Source organism: Mugil cephalus, chromosome 2 (genome assembly GCF_022458985.1).
Source record: "Mugil cephalus isolate CIBA_MC_2020 chromosome 2, CIBA_Mcephalus_1.1, whole genome shotgun sequence".
Classification (NCBI taxonomy): domain Eukaryota; kingdom Metazoa; phylum Chordata; class Actinopteri; order Mugiliformes; family Mugilidae; genus Mugil; species Mugil cephalus.
The window spans coordinates 20,480,376-20,505,848 of NC_061771.1; the positions used below are offsets into that span (position 1 = coordinate 20,480,376).

At 39.2% G+C, this 25,473-nt stretch overlaps 2 protein-coding genes and 1 long non-coding RNA gene across 4 annotated transcripts; all 3 read right to left on the bottom strand.

The window, feature by feature from the left end:
* Positions 1 to 11,297: 11,297 nt before the first annotated feature.
* LOC125004337 (carcinoembryonic antigen-related cell adhesion molecule 1-like) lies at positions 11,298 to 15,432 on the bottom strand. Its single transcript, XM_047578873.1, has 7 exons — positions 15,326 to 15,432; positions 15,132 to 15,242; positions 14,786 to 14,995; positions 13,758 to 14,087; positions 13,261 to 13,603; positions 13,115 to 13,178; positions 11,298 to 11,960 (listed from the first exon to the last, which is right to left on the bottom strand). The coding sequence occupies exons 2-7, from the start codon at positions 15,193 to 15,195 to the stop codon at positions 11,814 to 11,816; spliced, it is 1,158 nt and encodes a 385-aa protein (XP_047434829.1). The 5' UTR covers positions 15,196 to 15,242; positions 15,326 to 15,432; the 3' UTR covers positions 11,298 to 11,813.
* Positions 15,433 to 15,461: 29 nt separating this feature from the next.
* LOC125004338 lies at positions 15,462 to 16,301 on the bottom strand. The gene is made up of 3 exons (XR_007112321.1): positions 16,168 to 16,301; positions 15,634 to 15,936; positions 15,462 to 15,559 (listed from the first exon to the last, which is right to left on the bottom strand). It is a non-coding gene; the product is annotated as an uncharacterized LOC125004338 (long non-coding RNA).
* A 3,508-nt stretch (positions 16,302 to 19,809) lies between these two features.
* On the bottom strand, positions 19,810 to 23,581 carry LOC125004336 (carcinoembryonic antigen-related cell adhesion molecule 1-like). 2 transcript variants are annotated; one of them, XM_047578872.1, is made up of 6 exons: positions 23,510 to 23,581; positions 23,163 to 23,372; positions 22,165 to 22,494; positions 21,592 to 21,934; positions 21,446 to 21,506; positions 19,810 to 20,318 (listed from the first exon to the last, which is right to left on the bottom strand). In XM_047578872.1, the coding sequence occupies exons 1-6, from the start codon at positions 23,571 to 23,573 to the stop codon at positions 20,169 to 20,171; spliced, it is 1,158 nt and encodes a 385-aa protein (XP_047434828.1). In that variant the 5' UTR covers positions 23,574 to 23,581; the 3' UTR covers positions 19,810 to 20,168. The 2 variants fall into 2 exon arrangements, with proteins under 2 accessions (XP_047434828.1, XP_047434827.1); XM_047578871.1 differs by having other exon boundaries at positions 21,446 to 21,509.
* Positions 23,582 to 25,473: the final 1,892 nt, after the last annotated feature.

Genomic DNA, 25,473 nt, shown 5'->3' on the forward strand with positions numbered 1-25,473 from the left:
AAGCATAAATATTACCTGAGATGTACACAATGAAACACAGAAATATACGTCCGTTTTCTGCCCAAAACATGACTGTAGTCCAGTTCACTTTGGCAGAACGAAGAGTGTGAAGGAAAGAAGTGATGTTTGGTTAACAGTCACTGACTTGTCAGCTTTGAAACCAAAACCTGAAAACTTCCTCACAAATGTTTCTTTTTACCTACATGAGCTCACTTCTTGTATTTTTTGTTGTGGCTGATCTGTGTGTGTGATAATGATGATTTTATTTCATTTACTTTGTTTAACTGCACAATATATTCATGAACAGTCCGACTGTCTATGATGTTATAAAACTGTAAGTTCCTGTTTTGTTTCTGCTGAAAACATGAATCATTCTTTAACAAAGAAGAATCTTTACCTCAGACTATTTCATTAGCCCAGTAACTACATACAAGAACAAACACTGTAAAGTTAATGTGCAGTTTCTCTACTGTATATTACTGTATCATATTAGTATTTTAGCTCCATGTAAGACTGTAATAGGTTAAATTTTGCAAATAAAAAACAAATCACAGAGCAATCTTTTCAATCTTCTAGTTGTTCGTTGTCAGAAAAGTGTTGAAATTTGAAACATTATTGAAATATTTAGTTGAATTTAGTGTCTGTGTCTCAAAAATCATGGTTGCTTTCATTAATGTGGGTAAATGTTTTTATTATCTGAACTTTGGGTAGAGTCACGCAACCTCAAAAAGACCTTGTGTGTTCGATTAAGCTCAGTCATATGTTTAAACTGTTTAAACTGTACTATATGTTATGGCATTACACTTCCACATTGGTCCCTCATAAACAAGGAAATTGTGCTGCTAAAGAAGTTGAGCAACAAGTTTTTGCAATGCTGGTAGTTTAGTGTAGTTAGACATAGCTGAAAACATTACATGCACTTCTTCTCTTTAGGATTTATTTATTCTGGGTATTTATTTGATCAAATTTAACCTCAGATTTATTCATTTAAAAAATAAAAAATCTCAGTTTGGTTGAAAAAAGTTATTAGTAGTTTGATAAACAACTTTATGGGATCAAAATGTAGTGGACTGCAAATTTGATTTTGATATGTAGCAAAAAAAAAAAAAGTCATTAATTTAATCTAACTGAAAGGTGAGAGACTCAAGAGACTCTTGAAATGTTTATAGCATCAAGATCAGCTTTGTTGTTAAACAGTTTCAACAATATCCATTTTTATGTTTAAATTAGGGATGTCCGATATTGTCCAAATTCTTAATTTCCGATTCCGATACCAACCGATATGGTATACCGATATACACAGCCGGTTTTATTTATTTATTTATTTATTTATTTTGTTGTTGTTGTTGTTTTTTCGCCCAGACTAATTTTAGGTCACACATCTCCTGTTGTGGAATTAACGCATCACCTACTTTTATACAGCCTTGACTAGATTAAAGTCCGGGTCTAGCCATTGAGCAGTCAAGCCCAGCATACTAACCTGGCTAACGCTTGAAGACCAGATATCTGTAGTGAAGCTAATGGCTAACGTTACAGTATTGGAAATTAGCTTCTCGACGTGCCCATAAACAACACTGTACAACTCGGGGAGGCAAACATCCGAGAAATACTTGCGATTGGGCATGACAAAGCGTGGCTCGAGAAACTCCACAAGTTGCTGAATCCGGCGTCTTGCACGATGGAAAACGGCTGATTATCCAATGGGATGCACTCCATGATTTTTTTTTTTTTTTTTTTTTTGGCTGATCCTCGTTGTATTTCATTTTTTTTTCTTCTGCTGACTCTTTGAGCGACACTTGCGTTGTTTTCTTCGAGGAGTCCTTTCCTCGCTTTTTCCCATTATTTTGCTGCAAAACACATCGTGTGCCTCGGGGTGGTTTTTCTTGATGTGAGAGATTAAATTTGAATGAGTAAGCCTTGCGCCCCCCTCCCCCTCGCATGACAACCGCCTTACAATCTTTACAAATTGCAAATCTGGTATCCGCAGGTGAAATGTAAAAAAAAAATTCCAGACCACAGACATTTTGTGTGCCAACGAGTGAGCAGGCAACCTGTTAGCCCCACTAGCTACACTCTGTTTGATAAGGTCATCAATCGTGCGCCGGTAAATGTCTCAGTGCCCCACACGCAGCAGCAGCAGGAGCAGCACAACCAGGGCATTATGTTATCTGTTTTCATTATCGGTGGTAAAACCGATAACGATATGAACAGATATTACAAAAATAGGCTAATATCGGCCGATATTATCGGTTGGCCGATATTATCGGACATCCCTAGTTTAAGTCTTAATCCTCTACCACTTTAACCAACGTACCAATATAAAGGCTGTCTGTTTCTCAATAGCTGATGTGTATGTAAAACATTTTTTTGTCTTTCATTTGTTTTTTTTTTCTTTTATTAATGTTATACTTTAAATGATCACAATAAAATATGCATACAAGCCAAAGCATGTTTCACTCTTAACACTGCAAATCTTTCTGGTCTTTTGACCTCTTCAAGTTTTTGCTGTGTGACATTTCATAAATCAGTTTATATCAGCAATACTAAGACATTATTTCTGTCTATCTTTTTGGCAAAAGAAGCGAAATACATTTTTTAAAAAAAAAAAGCTGTCTCCTTTACTGACAGATTTATCAATGCATGTTGCTTTCATCTGCAAAGCTCAGTCCTTTCCTGGGACTCCACGGTTGTTGTGCTAAAATAAGCTCCCTCAGGGTTTGTGTTGAGTCTAAAGCTGACAACAGTATAAGTGACTTGCTCCTCTCCCTTGAGCTGACGTGGCTGGATGTTATCCGTTGTTCTCAGTGAATTGGTCCTTGCTCATGGTGTTGAGTTGCTTCACCTGATATGTTTTCATACACGTGGGCATTGTTTAACTGATGGAAAAAAGAAATAATATTAGTTTCAATTAGGCTTCAACTCTGAAGATGTGATGATGAACTTCTGGGGAAGGGCTGCAATATAACACAAAATGTGTTGACATTGATTGTCTTAATAACTTAAAAACCTGAGAAACCGTTTGGAGATTAACAGTACAGATGCATTTACAATAACAATAAGTGGTTTCTTGATTCACAGATATCAAGGTAGAGTATGAACTCAGTCAGCAAAAAAAAGAAAAGAAGAATCCTCACTGTGGGATCAATAATGGACACAGTTTATGGCCATTTCTGGATTTTAAATGGTACTGTAGGAGTCATGGGTATTATTTAGAGGTAACTTAAGCGAGAAATTAATAAATGACTCACATGGGTAATTAAAAAGAAGATTGTTGATTGAAAAAGGAACTTTTAGTCTTTACCTGTGCCGTATTGTCTTTAGCTTCAGTTGTGGGAACCTGACCTGAAGTTCTCTTCTTCTTTCTGCTTATGAACGAATGAGTGTAGATGAGTACTTGATTCAGATAATAAACTTAACTGGTCTGCAACAAGTTACTCACCTAAACCAGTAGATGAAAACAAGAGGTATCAAAACCAAAAGAGCAGCACGGACTCCTGTAGCGACTGCTGATGTTCCTGTGGTTCTCTGGACAGTGAGAGTCTTTTCACCGGAGCAGGTACGTTTAGTGCCAGTTTTGATACAACAATAGTAGTTTCCTGCATCCTGACTGCTGACTGGGTCTAGAAACAGGTGTTTGTTTTGGTTGTTTGTCAGATTCAGAGGTCGATTGTTGAAGTACCAAATGTAGTTTGTGTTAGTAGGTAGAGGACAGCTGGTCCCACAGGTCAGAGAGACTCTCCCACCCTCTGTCACCACTTTAGGTCGCAGCCGCACTTTGAGGCCTGAGAGATTGATGGAGGAAGTAAAGGTTAAAAAGACCCAGAGCAACTCATTCTTAGTTAATGATTCAATGAATGTTTAACTGTTTGATGAAAATTGGAGACATTTTAATTCATAACTCTGAGTTTGTCTTCTGTCGAATGTAAACTAAGACAGCAAACAATAAGTCATTGCTGTTACCTTCGTTAGACAAATACTGACATAGACACTGTTATTTATTGTACTGAATTACCTATCACAACCAAAGTGACTCCAGGAACATCATCCCGTTTCCTTTCTTCATCATCTCCCTGGAGTCTGAATTTGTATTCTGCTGAGTCCTTCTTCTTCAGGTTTTTTATTGTCAGAACGTGTTGGTTCTTCTTGTTGTCATGAAACACCACACGACCGGCATCCTCAATCAGCTGCTCACCACTTGTTTCTACTTTATACCATGATTTAGACTCTGGCTTCTTCTTGTGGGGATGAGAGTATTTACTGGAAATGTTCACTGAAGATCCTTTCAGAGCACAGATTCTCCTGCTGATATAATTCACAGTCCAACAGTTCTCCTCATCTGGACCTGAAATACACAAAACACTATCAGTAGTTATAAAATAATTGTAGGTAACTGTTTATTTAAAGATTGTGTGTTAGATGTTCACTGTTTTCTCTGTCTGTCTCTATAGACAGTTTGAAGCATAGACTGCATTGAACAGTGTGTCCCCACTTCCTTGCATTGGCCAAACTGATGCTATTTTCTCGAGGATACGAGCGGTGCCATGTTACGACTGTGCAGTACGGTCCGAGAGTGGAGCCACGATATCAATGACCTGGCTTCAGACTCACTCGCATTTTTGTACTCTCACGGTCACACACAACCTCTTTACGGAAGCTAAAGAACAACAGGGCTAAAAAGTGGGCAGTTGCCTGTTTCTATAGCGTCAACTTACAAAGTAAAACGAAACATTTGCAAAAAAATTGACACTTGAACATGCATTGACATTACATTAACCACCTAAAATTAGAGGTTAAGCGCTAACAACTAAAAATAGTCGGCCTCATCTCGACACAGCGTCAGCTCTGGGACCCAAGTCCTTGAGAGGGGTTGGACACTCTTCTTTGCTGGAGTTGCTCTGGGTAAGAGGCAGAGGGATAGGATGCTGGCTTGCCCCCAGACTCTCTGCCTGCATGTTGCTATGAGTGCTATTACGAGTTGCTACAGAAGCAGTTCCGCCGTCCATTATTTATATTGTATATAAATAATATATATAAAAGGACATCTAGTAGCAACAAGTCCTCAACATCATGAGGTCTTTTCTAGCATATATTTATACAGTATGTATAGTGGGGCAAAAAGTATTTAGTCAACCAACAACTGTGCAAGTTCTCCCACTTAAAAAGATGAGAGAGGCCTGTAATTTTCATCATAGGTACACTTCAACTATGAGAGACAGAATCCAGGAAATCACATTGTAGGATTTTTAATGAATTAATTGGTAAATTCCTCAGTAAAATAAGTATTTGGTCATCCTACAAACCTTCTTCTTTAAGAACTTCTTATGAGTGTCCTCCACTCATTACCTGTATTAATGGCACCTGTTTGAACTTGTTATCAGCATAAACGACACCTGTCTACAACCTCAAACAGTCACACTCCAAACTCCACTATGGATAAGACCAAAGAGCTGTCAAAGGACACCAGAAACAAAACTGTAGACCTGCACCAGGCTGGGAAGACTGAATCTGCAATAAGTAAGCAGCTTGGTCAACTGTGGGAGCAATTATTAGAAAATGGAAGACATACAAGACCACTGAAAATCTCCCTCGATCTGGGGCTCCATGCAAGATCTCGCCCCATGGGGTCAAAATGATCACAAGAACGGTGAGCAAAAGGCCCAGAACCACACGGGGGGACGTAGTGAATGATCTGCAGAGAGCTGGGACCAAAAGTAACAAAGTCTACCATCAGTAGCACACTGTGCTGCCAGGGACTCAAATCCTGCAGTGCCAGACGTGTCTCCCTGCTTCAGTCAGTACATGTCCAGGCCTGTCGGAAGTTTGCTTGAGAGCATTTGGATGATCCAGAAGAGGATTGGGAGAATGTCATATGGTCAGATGAAACCAAAATAGAACTTTTTGGTAAAAACTCAACTTGTTGTGTTTGGAGGAGAAAGAATGCTGAGTTGCATCCAAAGAGCACCATACCTACTGTGAAGCATGGGGGTGGAAACATCATGCTTTGGCACTGTTTTTCTGCAAAGGGACCAGGACGACTGTACAAAGGAAAGAATGAATGGTGCCATGTATCATGAGATTTTGAGTAAAGACCTCCTTCCATCAGCAGGGGCATTGAAGATGAAACGTGGCTGGGTCTTTCAGCACGACAATGATCCCAAACATACCGCCCGGGCAACGAAGGAGTGGCTTCGTAAGAAGCATTTCAAGGTTCTGGAGTGGCCTAGCCAGTCTCCAGATCTCAACCCCATAGAAAATCTTTGGAGGGAGTTGAAAGTCCGTGTTGCCCAGCGACAGCCCCAAAACATCACTGATCAAGAGGAGATCTGCATGGAGGAATGGGCCAAAATACCAGCAACAATATGTGAAAATCTTCTGAAGACTTACAGAAAACATTTGACCTCTGTCATTGCCAACAAAGGGTATAACAAAGTATTGACATAAACTTTTGTTATTGACCAAATACTTATTTTCCACCATAATTTGCAAATAAATTATTTTTTTACTCATTTTGTCTCTCATAGTTGAGGTATAACTATGATGAAAATTACAGGCCTCTCATCTTAGTGGGAGAACTTGCACAGTTGGTGGTTGACTAAATACTTTTTTGCCCCACTGTGTATGTGTCAGATCAGATGGTGCACTCATACTCACAGACTTCAGGAGACAGCAGATGGTCTTGATCTTTTACAGCACAGGATAAACTTTTCGTAGGAGATACTGAAAACTCTTGACTCTTTCTTGTATCACTGAGCTGTCGGTTCTGGTACCACCTATAGGCGATCTGAAGGTCAGACACTGGACAGCTGGTGGTACAGGACACTGCAACTGACGACCCCTTTGAATTCCTTTGAACATGTACTTCTGTTGGAAAACAATAAATTGCATTCAGGTAAAATTGAAGAAATGGCATGTCACACATAAACTTAAATTTGTGACTCATGCAGAAAGACAGAATGTCTATAATAGAGGTCTGAAGGTCAGACAGGTGTAAACGTTACCGTAGGCTCTGGGATATGTGATGGAGCAGGACTCAGCTACTGACATCTGGTTATGAGAACACATTCTCCCTTCAGCGTAGGTCACACTGAAGCAGGTTGGAGTGACTGAATCTGAACAAAACCAAAGACGTGTAGAAAGAGTGTGAACAGTAAAAATAAGTGTTTAACAGAGGTTTGTAGCTGTTGTGACTAGTGTCCAACCGATAGGGATTTTTTGGCCCGATAACGAAAGTCGATATAAGAGGAGGTGCAATCACCGATAGCCGATATGAGTGGAGGACTAAGGAAATGCAGGGCCAATGGAGACGAAGCAAAGTGACGGAGTTTAAATAGATGCGGGTGGCGAGTTGATACGGTGGTTGTACACACGCGCTGGTTTATGTGACTTAAGGGGACTTTCCAGCGCAGGAGGGAGTGGAGCGTGGATGCGAACCTATCTCCTTCAACCATGCACGGAAAAGGGGAATGATAGGAAAGGTTTTTCTAATTTAATGAGAAACAATGCCCAGGTCAGCAATGCATGCCTAAAAACATGTTCGTCCCCTCCATAAACCAACCCAGCTGTGGACACACACACACACACACACAATCAAACGAAGCCAAAATGACGACGATAAAATATAAGTGGTCCCGCGTCGCGTAGGGGAGACTAGTGCTTTCTTGGTTAAATCCTTTTAGCATATATTAAACTGTAACCCTTTTGGTGTTTTTTTTTTTTTTTGCAAACTGCTAACGTCGCTCATGTAATGCGACTACTGAGACAAAATCTGCGATGATATAGCAAAGTTGCCTCGCAGTTATTTTACACCGGAGATTTTGGCCAGGAATACTTTTGAAAGGGGCAATGAAATGTGGCCTATAATTGTTGTTCCAATTATGTTTTCATGTTTACAGTTACTTATTTCATGAACTAATTTACTGTGACTTGTCACGCTTTGTTTTTTCTATCGGCGCAACATTTCACCGATACGATAGAACCCCCGATAGAACTGGAGCCGTCATATCGGGCCCCGATATATCGGTGACCGATAATCGGTCGGTGACTAGTTGGGACTCACCCACTGAGACTTCAGGAGTTCTGTGATCCTCGTGGCTTTCGACAGCACAGGAGTATGTGACTGCTTCCTCACTGCTGACCAGCTCTTGGTACCAGGGAGACCAGTCCTCATAGAGAAACTCTCTGTTCTTGTACCAGATGTAGGCTGCAGGGTTTTCAGTCGGAGCACAACTGGTGCTACACATCAGCATCACTGTCTGTCCCTTCGTGGCAGGAATCACCTTTACCTGCAGGTCTGGTGGTTCATCTTAAATGTTAAATACTTTTACTAAACTTACTTTAAACAATGGTTATTGACAACTTTCATACCTGAAACAATGAGCTGAACTGTTCTCTGGTTGCAGGCGCCTGGTTCATTCTTGTTGCTGCTGCAGCAGTAAACTTTTGCATCTTTCTCACTCACATAATTGATCGTTAGAGTGGGGCGACCTTTGTTAGACGTGTTGAATCTCACATGAGTTTCATCTGCAAAGAGCTCTTTCTGAACGTATCTGTCACCGTCACGTTGTATAGTGTACCACTTCCTAGTTGAAGAGTAAGTTTGAGCTGGGCAGGGCATATCCACTGAAGAACCTCTTAAAACGCAGATTCTTTTTCCTTCTCCATTCACACCTTTAACAAAAGAGTTTATCAGCGAACATCTGAACATTTTCTATCATTTTAACAGGTGATTGTTACAAGTCACGCCTGCTTTTACTTCTTCATAATCCTGTCGATAATATTCAGTTTAGTTTTGAAATATTTCACTCAAACATCAAGACAGGACATTTACATTAGTTTGCAGCTAATCATCATTTTGTAAATAGTTGCAAAGAGGAAGTCATACCTGAAATGTACAGGATCAAAGCCACTAGCATGCATCCAGCGCCTGTCAGTAACATGACTGAATCCTTCTGTTTCTAATCAGAAAGTCAACTGTGCTCCTGTATTCCAGCTGCTACCTTCATGAAATCTCATACTAAGTGGTTACAACCAGCAGCTCTTAACAGTAAGACTGTTGAGGAGGAGGATCAACCCTTACCCTAGTCATACCCATGTCAAGATGGAAAAATGGCACATCACACTGAGACATTATTTTACTAGATAAATATATATATATATGTACGTACGTGTGTGTGTCAGGAATGAGTGTGTCAGGAAGTAACAGTTAATCACTTTATTTTTTATTATGGGAGGTTGGAGCAGCAGCGACACAAACAACTATTTAAATGTTTTCTGGGGTAGACTACGTGTATGATGCATCATGCTGATGACTAAAACCCAGCAGAGACAAATAGTCTGGTACGTCTTTGTGAGGGGATCTACAAACTCTGACAAAACATTAACACACCAACTTGAAAACGTAATAGTGAATATTAAGCAAAGCAAAGCTCAAAAGCAGCTCATTTAGTAAAGAGGTTCTCAATACTGAAAACATAGCGTGAACATCTGTAATGATCTAGATATTAACAAACTGCTATGCATCCACTTTTCTTTAGCTGTAGCAGAACATGATATATATGAAACACAGAACGGATCAGTGTCTTTTCTCCTGACTGTCACAGTAAGAGTGAAATTGTCATGGTACTTATTATTATTATTATTATTATTTTTTTTTAAATTTCTGTATTTTATTTTTAGTTGGCACAGTTGGTCCTCCATATGGTTGAAGGCCAATCTTTACCTCAGTGATTAGTCATGAAGACTATTTCATTAGCCCAGTAACTACATACAAGTACAAACACTGTAAACTTGATGTGCAGTTGCTCTACTGTATATTAATGTATCATATTAGTATTATAGTTCCATGTAAGACTGTAATAGGTTAATTTTGCAAAAAAAACAAACAAAAAAAAAAACAAAAACAAATCACAGAGCATTTTTTTCAATCTTCTAGTTGTTTGTTGTCAGAAAAGTGTTGAAATTTGAAACATTATTTAAATATTTAGTTGAGTTTAGTGTCTGTCTCAAAATTCATGGTCGCTTTCATTAATGTGGGTAAATGTTTTTATTATCTGAACTTTGGGTAGAGTCACTCAACCTCAAAAAGACCTTGTGTGTTCGTTTTAAGCACAGTCATATGTTTAAACTGTTTAAACTGTACTATATGTTATGGCATTACACTTCCACATTGGTCCCTCATAAACAAGGAAATTGTGCTGCTGAAGAAGTTGAGCAACAGGTTTTTGCAATGCTGGTAGTTTAGTGTAGTTAGACATAGCTGAAAACATTACATGCCCTTCTTCTCTTTAGGATTTATTTATTCTGGGGATTTATTTGATCAAGGTTAACCATAGATTAGGAGTGGGCGATATGACGATATTAAATCGTGAACGATTACAACGTGAAGACGATCTGTCAACCTGCAGAGATCGTGGGATCGTCTAGCAATTTATAGATCGTCTATAAATTGCAGTTCTATGCTGATGCACCGACCCACCAGACGTATTACGTCGTCAACCTGACTGACCAATCATAGCGAATTACGGGCAGTGACGCGCTTTCTTACCCGCCCCTTGTTTTTGTGTGTAGCGGTAGCCGCATGGAGAGCCAGTGTTGAAATCCAAATGGAGTTGGTCACTAAAAAAAATCCACTTCCATTATATGGAATAGGTTTGGATTTTCCTCAACTGATGAAGCGCAGGCAAATGTTTTGTGCAAAGTTTGCACACAACAGGTTCCCACGTCGGGTGGCAACACGACGAACCTGCTCAACCATTTAAAGAGGAAACATCCCAAACAACAGTCATCATGAACACAGGCATTTAACAAAGGCACTCCGTATGACAAGTCAAGCAAGCGATGGGAAGAGGTAAAAGAAGCAGTTACCCTTTATCTTGCAAAAGATTTGGTACCGTTCAAGACGGTAGAAAAGAGGGGTTCAGTAGTTGACCCGCGGTAAGAGCTGCCCAGCCGAAAATACTTGTACAACACTGCCATGCCACGTCTCTTAAACTTGATTGTTTGCACAGGCAGGCAAAATTGCGACTATTTCAAATAAAATCGGTTAAGAGAGGTTCTTTGGACTAAATTGTCTGTTCATTATTCAGTGTAAGATCGTGATAAAATCGAAATCGTGATTTTATTTTTAAAAAATCGTGATATGATATTTTTGCCATATCGCCAACCCCTACCTTAGATTTGTTCATTTAAAAATAAAAAATAAATCTCAGTAAAAAACATCAAATTTGGTTGAAAAGTTATTAGTAGTTGACTAGTAGTTTAGTAAACAACTTTATGGGATCAAAATGTAGTGGACTACAAATCTGATTTTGATATGTAGCAAAAAAAAAGTCATTAATTTAATCTAACTAAATGGTGAATGGTGGAAGAGGCTCTAGAAATGTTTGTAGCATCAAGATCAACTTTGTTGTTAAACAGTTTCAACAATATCCATTTTTAGGTTTAAGTCTTAATTCTCTGCCATTTTAACCATTGTACCAATACAAAGTCTGTCTTTCTTAACAGTTGATGTGTATGTAAAACATTTTTTTTTCTATTTTTATTTATGTTATACTTGAAATTATGACCACAATAAAATACACATACAAGCCAGAGCATGTTTCACTCTTAACACTGCAAGTCTTTCTGGTCTTATGACCTCTTTAAGTTTTTGCTGTGTCACATTTAATAAATCGGTTCATTCTGTTTAGCAAAAGAAGCGTAAAATACATTCAAAAAGCTGTCTCCTTCACTGACAGATGTATCAATGCATGTTGCTTTCATCTGCAAAGCTCAGTCATTTCCTGGGTCTCTTAAGTTGTTGTGCTAAAATAAGCTCACTCAGGGTTTGTGTTGGGTCTAAAGCTGACAACAGTATAAGTGGCTTGCTCCTCTCCCTTGACCCGACGTGGCTGGATGTTATCTGTCTGGTTCTTGGTGAACTGGATCTCGCTGTAGTGAAGCTCATCGTGGTCATTGTTTAACTGATGAAGAAAGAAAGAATATTAATTTAAATTATTACACATCAACTTTCTACTCAAAATGTGTTGACATTTATTGTCTTTATACCTTAAACCGTTTGCAGATTAACAGTACAGATGCATTTACAATAACAATAAGTGGCTTCTTGATTCCCAGATTTCAAGGTAGAGTATGAACTCACTCAGCAAAAAAAAGAAAAGAAGAATCCTCACTGTGGGATCAATAATGGACACAGTTTATGGCCATGTCTGGATTTTAAATGGCACTGTAGGAGTCATGGGTATTATTTAGAGCACAGGTCTACTACAACGTGTCACACCTAGGACAGGGGTTCTCAAACGTTTTGGAGCTCGGGACCCCTTAAAACTTTCCCCTCATACTCCTCACGCCAATTAATGTTTACTACCAATTATGATTTCAGACGCCATAGGAATGAGTTGTTTTAAACTTTTCATTTTGGGCTTAGCATCACTCGAAGTGGACTTACTAAAATATTTGTTCATTGTCACAAGCAAGAAATGCTAAGCAGCACAGGAGCTGTACCAAAAGTGTCTCCTGAGTAAAGCGACAGATACTGGAGAGTGACTCGTGACAGATTTACGTGGCGTCACAGTCATATCAGACTTTTTATTGACCCAACGCTAATGTTGGAGGGAATAATTGGTTTAGTATGTTTGTTTTATTGGTGCTGTGGTCCCCACATGTAATTAACTGACATAACTTTTGTTAACACAACAACACAACAATTTATTGCAAATTATTTTGCGGACCCCCAAACTGTGGCTCGGAGACCACGATGGGTCCAGCGCAAAATCTTTGCTCGGTTAGACATTTTTTATATATGTTTTTAAATTTTCACCCACAAATTAAAGTTTCTTTTTAGTAAAGGGATAAGGGATCGATTAATATTGAATGCAAAATGATGATGATAATGATGTATATTCATAAATAGCACTGGGCCAAATTTAATATAGAACGCATATAGTAGGTAGGGGGGTTCCTACTTAATCTCTCCATCAGTTTGGGGTTCTAGGCCTGAAAAGCATTGAAGACCCCTGATTTGGAGGTAACTTAAGTGAGGAATTAAGTTACTGACTTGATTAATTTAAAAAAGAGAGAGTGTTCACTGATTGAAAAAGGAACTTTTAGTCTTTACCTGTCTCGTATTGTCTTTAGCTTCAGTTGTGGGAACCTGAACTGAAGTCCTCTTCTTCTTTCTGCTTATGAACAAATGAGTGTAAATGAATACTTGATTCAGATAATAAACGTAACTGGTCTGCAACAGAGCACAGAGTTACTCACCTAAACCAGTAGATGAAAACAAGAAGTATCAAAACCAAAAGAGCAGCACTGACTCCTGTAGCGACTGCTGATGTTCCTGTTGTTCTCTGGACGGTGAGAGTCTTTTCACTGGAGCAGGTACTTTTAGTGCCATTTTTGATACAACAATAATAGTTTCCTGCATCCTGACTGCTGACTGGGTCTAGAAACAGGTGTTTGTTTTGGTTGTTTGTCAGATTCAGAGGTCGATTGTTGAAATACCAAATGTAGTTTGTGTTAGTAGGTAGAGGACAGCTGGTCCCACAGGTCAGAGAGACTCTCCCACCCTCTGTCACCACTGCAGGTCGCAGCCGCACTTTGAGGCCTGAGAGATTGATGGAGGAAATAAATGTTTTAATTCATAACTCTGAGTTTGTCTTCTGTCGAATGTAAACTAAGACAGCAAACAATAAGTCATTGCTGTTACCTTCGTTAGACAAATACTGACATAGACACTGTTATTTATTGTACTGCATTACCTGTCACAACCAAAGTGACTCCAGGAACATCATCCCGTTTCCTTTCTTCATCATCTCCCTGGAGTCTGAATTTGTATTCTGCTGAGTCCTCCTTCTTCAGGTTTTTAATTGTCAGAACGTGTTGGTTCTTCTTGTTGTCATGAAACACCACACGACCGGCATCCTCAATCAGCTGCTCACCACTTGTTTCTACTTTATACCATGATTTAGACTCTGGCTTCTTCTTGTGGGGATGAGAGTATTCACTGGAAATGTTCACTGAAGATCCTTTCAGAGCACAGATTCTCCTGCTGATATAATTCACAGTCCAACAGTTCTCCTCATCTGGACCTGAAATATATAAAACACTATCAGTAGTTATAAAATAATTGTAGGTAACTGTTTATTTAAAGATTGTGTGTGTTAGATGTTCACTGTTTTTTTCTGTCTGTCTCTATAGACAGTTTTAAGCATAGACTGTATTGAACAGTGTGTCCCCACTTCCTTGCATTGGCCAAACTGATGCTATTTTCCCTGGGATACGAGCGGTGCCATGTTACAACTGTGCAGTACGGTCCGAGAGTGGAGCCACGATATCAATGACCTGGCTACATGTCCTCCAGACTCACTCGCGTTTTTGTTTCATTAATGCTGCACTCTCACGGTCACACAGGACCTCTTTACGGAGCAGTTGGCAGTCACCATTATGTCACATCCTGTTTCTATAGCGTCAACTAAGTAAAGTGAAACATGCAAAAAAAATGACACTTGAACATGCATTGACATTATATTAACCACCTCGGTCCCGCCCACTAACATGGAGGAGTTGGATTCTATGACCTATACTGCAGCCAGACACCAGGGGGAGCTCTACTTGCTTGGCTTCACTAATGAGAAGCAGTTCCATCTCCATCTTTATACAGTCTATGGTCTGAACACTAAAGGGACATCTAGTAGCAACATATTATCAACATATCATCATGAGTTCCTTCATAGCTTGTATTTATACAGTATTTATGTGTCAGAGCAGATGGTGCACTCATACTCACAGACTTCAGGAGACAGCAGATGGTCTTGATCTTTTACAGCACAGGATAAACTTTTTGTAGGAGATACTGAAAACTCTTGACTCTTTCTTGTATCACTGAGCTGTCGGTTCTGGTACCACCTATAGTCGGTCTGAAGGTCAGACACTGGACAGCTGGTGGTACAGGACACTGCAACTGATGACTCATTTGAATTCCTTTGAACATTTACTTCTGTGGAAAACAACAAATTTCATTCAGGTAATATTGAAGAAATGGCATGTCACACATAAACTTAAATTTGTGACTCATGCAGAAAGACAGAATGTTTATAATAGAGGTCTGAATGTCAGACGGGTGTAAACGTTACCGTAAGCTCTGGGATATGTGATGGAGCAGGACTCAGCTACTGATGTCTGGTTATGAGAACACATTCTCCCTTCAGCGTAGGTCACACTGAAGCAGGTTGGAGTGACTGAATCTGAACAAAACCAAAGACGTGTAGAAAGAGTGTGAACAGTAAAAATAAGTGTTTAACAGAGGTTTGTAGCTGTTGTGACTCACCCACTGAGACTTCAGGGGCTCTGAGATCCTCGTAGCCTTTGACAGCACAGGAGTATGTGACTGCTTCCTCACTGCTGACCAGCTCTTGGTACCAGGGAGACCAGTCCTCATAGAGAATCTCTCTGTTCTTGTACCAGACGTAGGCTGCAGGGTTTTCAGTCAGAGGACAACTGCTGATACACATCAGCATCACTGTCTGTCCCTCTGTGGCAGGAATCACCTTTACCTGCAGGTCTGGTGGTTCATCTTAAATGTTAAATACTTTTACTAGACTTACTTTAAACAATGATTATTGACAACTTTCATACCTGAAACAATGAGCTGAACTGTTCTCTGGTTGCAGGCGTGTGATTCATTATTGTTGCTGCTGCAGCAGTAAAGTTTTGCATCTTTCTCACTCACATAATTGATCGTTAGAGTTGGGAGACTTTTGTTAGACGTGTTGAATCTCACATGAGTTTCATCCGCAAAGAGCTCTTTCTGAACGTATCTGTCACCGTCATGTTGTATAGTGTACCACTTCCTAGTTGAAGAGTAAGTTTGAGCTGGGCAGGGCAGATCCACTGAAGAACCTCTTAAAACGCAGATTCTTTTTTCTTCTCCATTCACCCCTTTAACAAAAGAGTTTATTAGCAAACATCTGAACATTTTTAATCATTTTAACAGGTGATTGTTACAAGTCACGCCTGCTTTTACTTTTTTATAATCCTGTCGATAATATTTAGTTTAGTTTTGAAATATTCTTTTTCTTTTACAGTTTCACTCAAACAACAAGGCAGGACATTTACATTAGTTTGCAGCTAATCATCATTTTGTAAATAATTGCAAATAGGAAGTCATACCTGAAATGTACAGGATCAAAGCCACTAGCATGCATCCCGGGCCTGTCAGTAACATGACTGAATCCTTCTGTTTCTACTCAGAAAGTCAACTGTGCTCCTGTATTCCAGCTGCTACCTTCATGAAACCACCAGCATTTCACTGACAAATTAACAATAAGACTGTTGGTCAGTAGGATTGCAGTTAGCAGGTCTTTCATCAAAACATCACTTCCTTCCTCTTTCAGAGGTTACTATTCTAGGCACTTATTTGTGTCTCTGTATGTGTTATGATTTTGTCAGCAAATCTTTGCATTATATTATTTGTTCATTTCCTTTCATTGTTTATGTTTCTTTTTCAAATTGTACAAGTTAACAAGTTAATCAATAAAATGTTATGTGTTATCTGTTATCAGTATATTTGTTTGTGCGTACTGTAAACATGATACTATATATGAATACTGTTGCTAAGCTACATTTGAGCAACCAATCCAAAAAGCTGCAGGCTTATAAGACTAAGCAGACCAACCTGAGCACTGCCCGAGAAACCGAACTAAAGCCTCTGTCTGAATGCTCCACAAACGCATACTGGAGTAGTCAGTTTGTGTCCATGTTGACATCTGTCACTGTTGAAAGCTGTTGAGACTTCCCAAGCCTCACGACTGGACTACGGCGCAATGGGACGAGGTAGCTAGGTCTTACGAATGTACATAGGTGTGTGTGTGAAATGAGTGTATCAGGAAGTAACAGTTTGTCATTTTATTTTTCGTCATGGGAGGTTAGAGCAGCAGCGACACAAACAACTATTTAAATGTTTTCTGGGGTAGACTGTGTATGATGCATCAAGTCGTTGACTAAAACCCAGCAGAGACAAATAGTCTGGTACGTCTTTGTGAGGGGACATTACAACTACAAACTCTGACAAAACATTAACACACCAACGTGAAAACGTAATAATGAATATCAAACAAAGCAAAGCTCAAAAGCAGCTCATGTAGTAAAGAGGTCCTCAATACTGAAAATACAGCGTGAACATCTGTAATGATCTAGATATTAACGAACTGCTATGCATCTGCTTTTCTTTAGCTGTAGCAGAACACGATATATATGAAACACAGAACGGATCAGTGTCTTTTCTGTCACAGTAAGAGTGAAATTGTCATGGTACTTTTTTTTTTTCTTCAGTAAAATGTCTATCCTTGTGTTGCTGTCTTACAAAACAAATGAATGATTCGCTCTTGCTGGTGGCTGTGCTAACCACTTCACATATGACTTAATGTTTCATATAGGTGATAGAAAAAAAAAATAAAGACTTCCTCAACTTAAAATAAGCAGCCATATTGGAGGCCTTCGCCCATATGGAGGACCAACTCTGCCAACTAAAAATAAAATACAGAAATAAATGAAAAATACCTACAGATATATGCCATAAATAAATAAATAAATGAGTAAATACTCTTAATACTTAAACAAACACTCATTTTATTAGGTACACCTCGCTAGTAAAAAGGTTAGACCGCCTTTGGCCTTCAGAACTGCCTTAATTTTTCATGGCGAACGTATATTTAGGTATTAAGTGATTTATTCATTCATTGACAGCTCAGTGTCGATCCTCTGTAGATGTAGGGCGCAGGATTTTCAGGATTTCCCTACACAACTGTTAGACTCTTTCCCTGTTTTCAGCTTATGATGAAAAGCATAAATATTACCTGACATGTACACAGTAAAACACAGAAACATACATGTTTTCTGACAAAAACGTGACTGTAGTCCAGTTCACTTTGGCAGAACGAAGAGTGTGAAGGAAAGAAGTGACCTTTGGTTAACAGTCACTGACTTGTCAGCTTTGAAATCAAAACCTGAAAACTTCCTCACAAATGTTTTTTTTTTCTTTCTTTTTTTAACCTACATGAGCTCACTTCTTGTATTTTTTGCACTCACTTACACCCACCATGTATACACATAACATGATGACCACCTCCCTAACGTTGTGCAGGTCTCCCTTGTGCCTCCTAAACAGTTGTGGCTCATCAGAGAATGTGAACAGGGAAGGGTAGACGTCTAAATAACATCCATATGAATGAATTTATTTCTCCTGTCAGTTGTTTCAATGTTGTGGCTGATCTGTGTGTGTGATAATGATGATTTTATTTCATTTACTTTGTTTAAGTGCACAATATATTCATGAACAGTTCGACTGTCTATGATGTTTTAAAACTGTAAGTTCCTGTTTTGTTTCTGCTGAAAACATGAATCATTCTCTTGACAAAGAAGAATCTTTACCTCAGTGATAATTCATGAAGACTATTTCATTAGCCCAGTAACTACATACAAGTACAAACACTGTACTGTAAACTTGATGTGCGGTTGCTCTACTGTATATTAATGTATTATATTAGTATTATAGCTCCATGTAAGACTGTAATAGGTTAAATTTTGCAAACAAAAAACAAATCACGGAGCAATCTTTTCAATCTTCTAGTTGTTTGTTGTCAGAAAAGTATTGAAATTTGAAACATTATTGAAATATTTAGTTGAATTTAGTGTCTGTGTCTCAAAAATCATGGTTGCTTTCATTAATGTGGATAAATGTTTTTATTATCTGCACTTTGGGTAGAGTCACTCAACCTCAAAAAGACCTTGTGTGTTAGTTTAAGCACAGTCATATGTTTAAACTGTTTAAACTGTACTATATGTTATGGCATTACACTTCCACATTGGTCCCTCATAAACAAGGAAATTGTGCTGCTGAAGAAGTTTTTGCAATGCTGGTAGTTTAGTGTAGTCAGACATAGCTGAAAACATTACATGCCCCTCTTCTCTTTAGGATTTATTTATTCTGGGGATTTGTTTGAACAAGGTTAACCTTAGATTAGGGGTGGGCGATGTGACGATATTAAATCGTGAACGATTACACGTGAAGACGATCTGTCGAACTGCAGAGATCGTGGGATCGTCTAGGGCACATTCTATAAATTGCAGTTCTATGCTGATGCACCGACGCACCAGACGTATCATAGCGAATTACGGGCAGTGACGCGCTTTCTTACCCGCCCCCTTGTCTATGTGTGTAGCGGTAGCCGCATGGAGAGCCAAGGCTGAAATCCAAACAGAGTTGGTCACTCAAAAAAATCCACTTCCATTATATGGAATAGGTTTGGATTTTCCTCAACTGATGAAGCGCAGGCAAATGTTTTGGTAAAGTTTGCACACAACAGGTTCCCACGTCGGGTGGCAACACGACGAACGTGCTCATCCATTTGAAGAGGAAACATCCCAAACAACAGTCATTATGAACACAGGCATTTAACAAAGGCACTCCGTATGACAAATAAAGCAAGCGATGGGAAGAGGTAACGGAAGCAGTTACCTTTTATCTTGCAAAAGATGTGGTACCGTTCAAGACGGTAGAAAACGAGGGGTTCAGTTGTTGACCCGCGGTAAGAGCTGCCCAGCCGAAAATACTTGTACAACACTGCCATGCCACGTCTCTTAAACTTGATTGTTTACACATGCAGGCAAAACTGCGACTTTTTAAAATAAAATCGGTTAAGAGAGGTTCTTTGGACTAAATTGTCTGTTTTTCATTCTTCAATTTAATATCGTGAGGAAATTGAAATCGTGATTTTATTTTTAAAAAATCGTGATATGATATTTTTGCCATATCGTCCACCCCTAACTTAGATTTATTCATTTAAAAATGAAAAAATCTCAGTGATCAACAGCTGATGTGTATGTAAAACATTTTTTTTCTATTTTTATTTATGTTATACTTGAAATTATGATCACAATAAAATACACATACAAGTCCGAGCATGTTTCACTCTTAACACTGCAAGTCTTTCTGGTCTTATGACCTCTTTAAGTTTTTGCTGTGTGACGTTTCATAAATCAGTTTAATTCTGTTTAGCAAAAGAAGCGTAAAATACATTCAAAAAGCTGTCTCCTTCACTGACAGATGTATCAATGCATGTTGCTTTCATCTGCAAAGCTCAGTCATTTCCTGGGTCTCTTAAGTTGTTGTGCTAAAATAAGCTCACTGTGTTGGGTCTAAAGCTGACAACAGTATAAGTGGTTTGCTCCTCTCCCTTGAGCTGACGTGGCTGGATGTTATCTGTCTGGTTCTCGGTGAACTGGATCTCGCTGTAGTGAAGCTCATTGTGGCCATTGTTTAACTGATGAAGAAAGAAAGAATATTAATTTAAGTTATCACACATCAACTTTCTACTCAAAATGTGTTGACATTTATTGTCTTTATATCTTTTGCAGATGAACAGTACAGATGCATTTACAATAACAATAAGTGGTTTCTTGATTCAAAGATTTCAAGGTAGAGTATGAACTCACTCAGCAAAAAAAGAAAAGAAGAGGCCTCACTGTGGGATCAATAATGGACACAGTTTATGGCCATGTCTGGATTTTAAATGGTACTGTAAGAGTCAAGGGTATTACTTAGAGCACAGGTCTACTACAACGTGTCACACCTAGGACAGGGGTTCTCAAATGTTTTGGAGCTTGGGACCCCTTAAAACTTTCCCCTCATACTCCTCACGCCAATTAATGTTCAGTATCATTTATGATTTCAGACGCCATAGGAATTATTTGTTTTAAACTTTTCATTTTGGGCTTAGCATCACTCGAAGTGGACGTACTGAAATATTTGTTCACTGTCAAAAGCAAGAAATGCTAAGCAGCACAGGAGCTGTACCGGAAGTGTCTCATGAGTAAAGCGACAGATACGGGAGGGTGACTCGTGACAGATTTACGTGGCGTCACAGTCATATCAGTCTTTTTATTGACCCAACGCTAATGTTGGAGGGAATAATTGGTTTAGTGTGTTTGTTTTATTGGTGCAGCGGTCCCCACATGTAATTAACTGACATACCTTTAACAATTTATTGCAAATTATTTTGCGGACCCCCAAACTGTGGCTCGGGGACCCCGATGGGTCCAGCGCAAAATCTTTGCTTTGTTAAACATTTTTTATATATGTTTTTAAATTTTCACCCACAAATTAAAATTTCTTTTTAGTAAAGGGATAAGGGATCGATTAATATTGAATGCAAAATGATGATAATAATGTATATTCATAAATAGCACTGGGCCAAATTTAATATAGGAGCACATATAGTAGGTAGGGGGGTTCCTACTTAATCTCTCCATCAGTTTGGGGTTCTAGGCCTGAAAAGCATTGAAGACCCCTTATTTGGAGGTAACATAAGTGAGGAATTAAGTTACTGACTTGATTAATTTAAAAAAGAGAGAGTGTTCACTGATTGAAAAAGGAATTTTTAGTCTTTACCTGTGCCGTATTGTCTTTAGCTTCAGTTGTGGGAACCTGAACTGAAGTCCTCTTCTTCTTTCTGCTTATGAACAAATGAGTGTAAATGAATACTTGATTCAGATAATACATGTAACTGGTCTGCAACAGAGCACAGAGTTACTCACCTAAACCAGTAGATGAAAACAAGAAGTATCAAAACCAAAAGAGCAACACTGACTCCTGTAGCGACTGCTGATGTTCCTGTGGTTCTCTGGACGGTGAGAGTCTTTTCACTGGAGCAGGTACTTTTAGTGCCATTTTTGATACAACAAGAGTAGTTTCCTGCATCCTGACTGCTGACTGGGTCTAGAAACAGATGTTTGTTTTGGTTGTTTGTCAGATTCAGAGGTCGATTGTTGAAGTACCAAATGTAGTTTGTGTTAGTAGGTAGAGGACAGCTGGTCCCACAGGTCAGAGAGACTCTCCCACCCTCTGTCACCACTGCAGGTCGCAGCCGCACTTTGAGGCCTGAGAGATTGATGGAGGAAGTAAAGGTTAAAAAGACCCAGAGCAACTCATTGTTAGTTAATGATTCAATGAATGTTTAACTGTTTGATGAAAATTGGAGACATTTTAATTCATAACTCTGAGTTTGTCTTCTGTCGAATGTAAACTAAGACAGCAGACAATTAGTCATTGCTGTTACCTTCGTTAGACAAATACTGACATAGACACTGTTATTTATTGTACTGAATTACCTGTCACAACCAAAGTGACTCCAGGAACATCATCCCGTTTCCTTTCTTCATCATCTCCCTGGAGTCTGAATTTGTATTCTGCTGAGTCCTTCTTCTTCAGGTTTTTAATTGTCAGGACGTGTTGGTTCTTCATGTTGTCATGGAACGCCACACGATCTGCATCCTCAATCAGCTGCTCACCACTTGTTTCTACTTTATACCATGATTTAGACTCTGGCTTCTTCTTGTGGGGATGAGAGTATTCACTGGAAATGTTCACTGAAGATCCTATCAGAGCACAGATTCTCCTGCTGATATAATTCACAGTCCAACAGTTCTCCTCATCTGGACCTGAAATACACAACACACTATCAGTAGTTATAAAATAATTGTAGGTAACTGTTTATTTAAAGATTGTGTGTTAGATGTTCACTGTTTTTTTCTGTCTGTCTCTATAGACAGTTTGAAGCATAGACTGTATTGAACAGTGTGTCCCCACTTCCTTGCATTGGCCAAACTGATGCTATTTTCCCAGGGATACGAATGGTGCCATGTTACGACTGTGCAGTACGGTCTGAGAGTGGAGCCACGATATCAATGACCTGGCTACATGTCCTCCAGACTCACTCGCGTTTTTGTTTCATTAATGCTGCACTCTCACTGTCACACAGGACCTCTTTACGGAGTAGTTGGCAGTCACCATTATGTCACATCCTGTTTCTACAGTGTCAACTTACAAAGTAAAGTGAAACATATGCAAAAACAATTGACACTTGAACATGCATTGACATTATATTAACCACCTAGGTCCCTCCCACTAATATGGAGGAGTTGGATCCTATGACCTATACTGCAGCCAGACACCAGGGGGAGCTCTATTTGCTTGGCTTCACTAATGAGAAGCAGTTCCACCTCTGTCTTTATACAGTCTATGGTCTGAACATATCATCATGAGTTCCTTCATAGCATGTATTTATACAGTATTTATGTGTCAGAGCAGATGGTGCACTCATACTCACAGACTTCAGGAGACAGCAGATGGTCTTGATCTTTTACAGCACAGGATAAACTTTTCGTAGGAGATACTGAAAACTCTTGACTCTGTCTTTTATCACTGAGCCGTCGGTTCTGGTACCACCTATAGTCGGTCTGAAGGTCAGACATTGGACAGCTGGTGGTACAGGACACTGCAACTGATGACCCCTTTGAAATCCATTGAACATGTACTTCTGTTGGGAAACAATAAATTTCATTCAGGTAATGTTGAAGAAATGGCATGTCACACATAAACTTAAATTTGTGACTCATGCAGAAAGACAGAATGTTTATAATAGAGGTCTGAAGGTCAGACGGGTATAAACGTTACCGTAAGCTCTGGGATATGTGATGGAGCAGGACTCAGCTACTGACGTCTGGTTATGAGAACACATTTTCCCTTCAGCGTAGGTCACACTGAAGCAGGTCGGAGTGACTGAATCTGAACAAAACCAAAGACGTGTACACAGCAAATTGACAAGAGTTGAATTACTTTTCGGGCACCCGAAGTCATTTTGCAGCAGTGAGCCACGGAAACTACACTCGTCGCGCTGTTACTAACCAGCCGAACACCTGCTTAATGACCTAGAGGTTAGCATGGTTAGCATGCATGTCTGGGTCACTGTAATATAGAAAGTGAGTAACGGCAGTAAACGGTACGTTTGACTTGACGTTTTGTCTGAGTGAGACGAATCATGCACTTTGTAACCATAGATATAAAACGTGATAAGAAGATGCTAATGGTTCGGAGTTGCTAGCTAGTGTGCGAAAGTGGTGCTAATGCTACACTGTGCCTTACTGTTGCATGTTCTAATATTTGTGGTGCCAGTTTGAAAATAAGTGTTTTTGAACTGCCAAACATGACTACCTTTTTATTTTAGTAAAGGTTATTTTCCAAGTATTTTTTGTAGGATTATATAAGAATTATATTGACACCTTTTAAGTGTTATGGGGTAACACTTGTGTAGTTAAGAAATAGTCCTCTGAGAGAGTTAATTGCTAACACTACATAAAAGTGTTAAACTGGTTGGTGTTAGGCAGTGTTAAATTTAACTACAAGAGTCAAATTTACATTAACTTAGTGTAAAGGTACCAACATTTGAAAAAGTGTTAAATTAACACTGTGAGGTGTGGACCCATATAGACACTTTAAAAGTGTTAAGATCAACTCTTACAGTGTTAATTTGGGTATGCTGATTTTACTGTATAGAAAGAGTATGAACAGTAAAAATAAGTGTTTAACAGAGGTTTGTAGCTGTTGTGACTCACCCACTGAGACTTCAGGGGCTCTGAGATCCTCGTAGCCTTTGACAGCACAGGAGTATGTGACTGCTTCCTCACTGCTGACCAGCTCTTGGTACCAGGGAGACCAGTCCTCATAGAGAATCTCTCTGTTCTTGTACCAGACGTAGGCTGCAGGGTTTTCAGTCAGAGGACAACTGCTGCTACACATCAGCATCACTGTCTGTCCCTCTGTGGCAGGAATCACTTGTACCTGCAGGTCTGGTGGTTCATCTTAAATGTTAAATACCTTTACTAGACTTACTTTAAACAATGGTTATTGACAACTTTCATACCTGAAACAATGAGCTGAACTGTTCTCTGGTTGCAGGGGTCTGGTTCATTCTTGTTGCTGCTGCAGCAGTAAACTTTTGCATCTTTCTCACTCACACAATTGATCGTTAGAGTGGGGAGATCTTTGTTAGACGTATTGAATCTCACATGAGTTTCATCTGCAAAGAGCTCTTTCTGAACGTATCTGTCACCGTCACGTTGTATAGTGTACCACTTCCTAGTTGAAGAGTAAGTTTGAGCTGGGCAGGGCAGATCCACTGAAGAACCTCTTAAAACGCAGATGCTTTTTCCTTCTCCATTCACCCCTTTAACAAAAGAGTTGATTAGCAAACATCTGAACATTTTTAATTTCTTCATAATCCTGTCGATAATATTCAGTTTAGTTTTGAAATATTTCACTCAAACATCAAGACAGGACATTTACATTAGTTTGCAGCTAATCATCATTTTGTAAATAGTTGCAAAGAGGAAGTCATACCTGAAATGTACAGGATCAAAGCCACTAGCATGCATCCAGGGCCTGTCAGTAACATGACTGAATCCTTCTGTTTCTAATCAGAAAGTCAACTGTGCTCCTGTATGCCAGCTGCTACCTTCATGAAATCTCATACTAAGTGGTTACAACCAGCAGCTCTTAACAGTAAGACCGTTGAGGAGGAGGATCAACCCTTACCCTAGTCATACCCATGTCAAGATGTAAAAATGGCACATCACACTGAG

Bases quoted from the DNA above. Each gene is read 5' to 3' on its own strand.
- LOC125004337 (XM_047578873.1), bottom strand. From the start codon at position 15,195: ATGTGTTCTCATAACCAGACATCAGTAGCTGAGTCCTGCTCCATCACA. The intron at 14,996-15,131 runs GTAACGTTTACA...TGTTTTCCACAG, and splicing joins CACATATCCCAGAGCTTACG to AAGTAAATGTTCAAAGGAAT. The intron at 11,961-13,114 runs GTAAAGACTAAA...TTTCTTCATCAG, and splicing joins CTAAAGACAATACGAGACAG to TTAAACAATGACCACGATGA.
- LOC125004336 (XM_047578871.1), bottom strand. From the start codon at position 23,573: ATGTGTTCTCATAACCAGACGTCAGTAGCTGAGTCCTGCTCCATCACA. The intron at 23,373-23,509 runs GTAACGTTTATA...GTTTCCCAACAG, and splicing joins CACATATCCCAGAGCTTACG to AAGTACATGTTCAATGGATT. The intron at 20,319-21,445 runs GTAAAGACTAAA...TTTCTTCATCAG, and splicing joins CTAAAGACAATACGGCACAG to TTAAACAATGGCCACAATGA.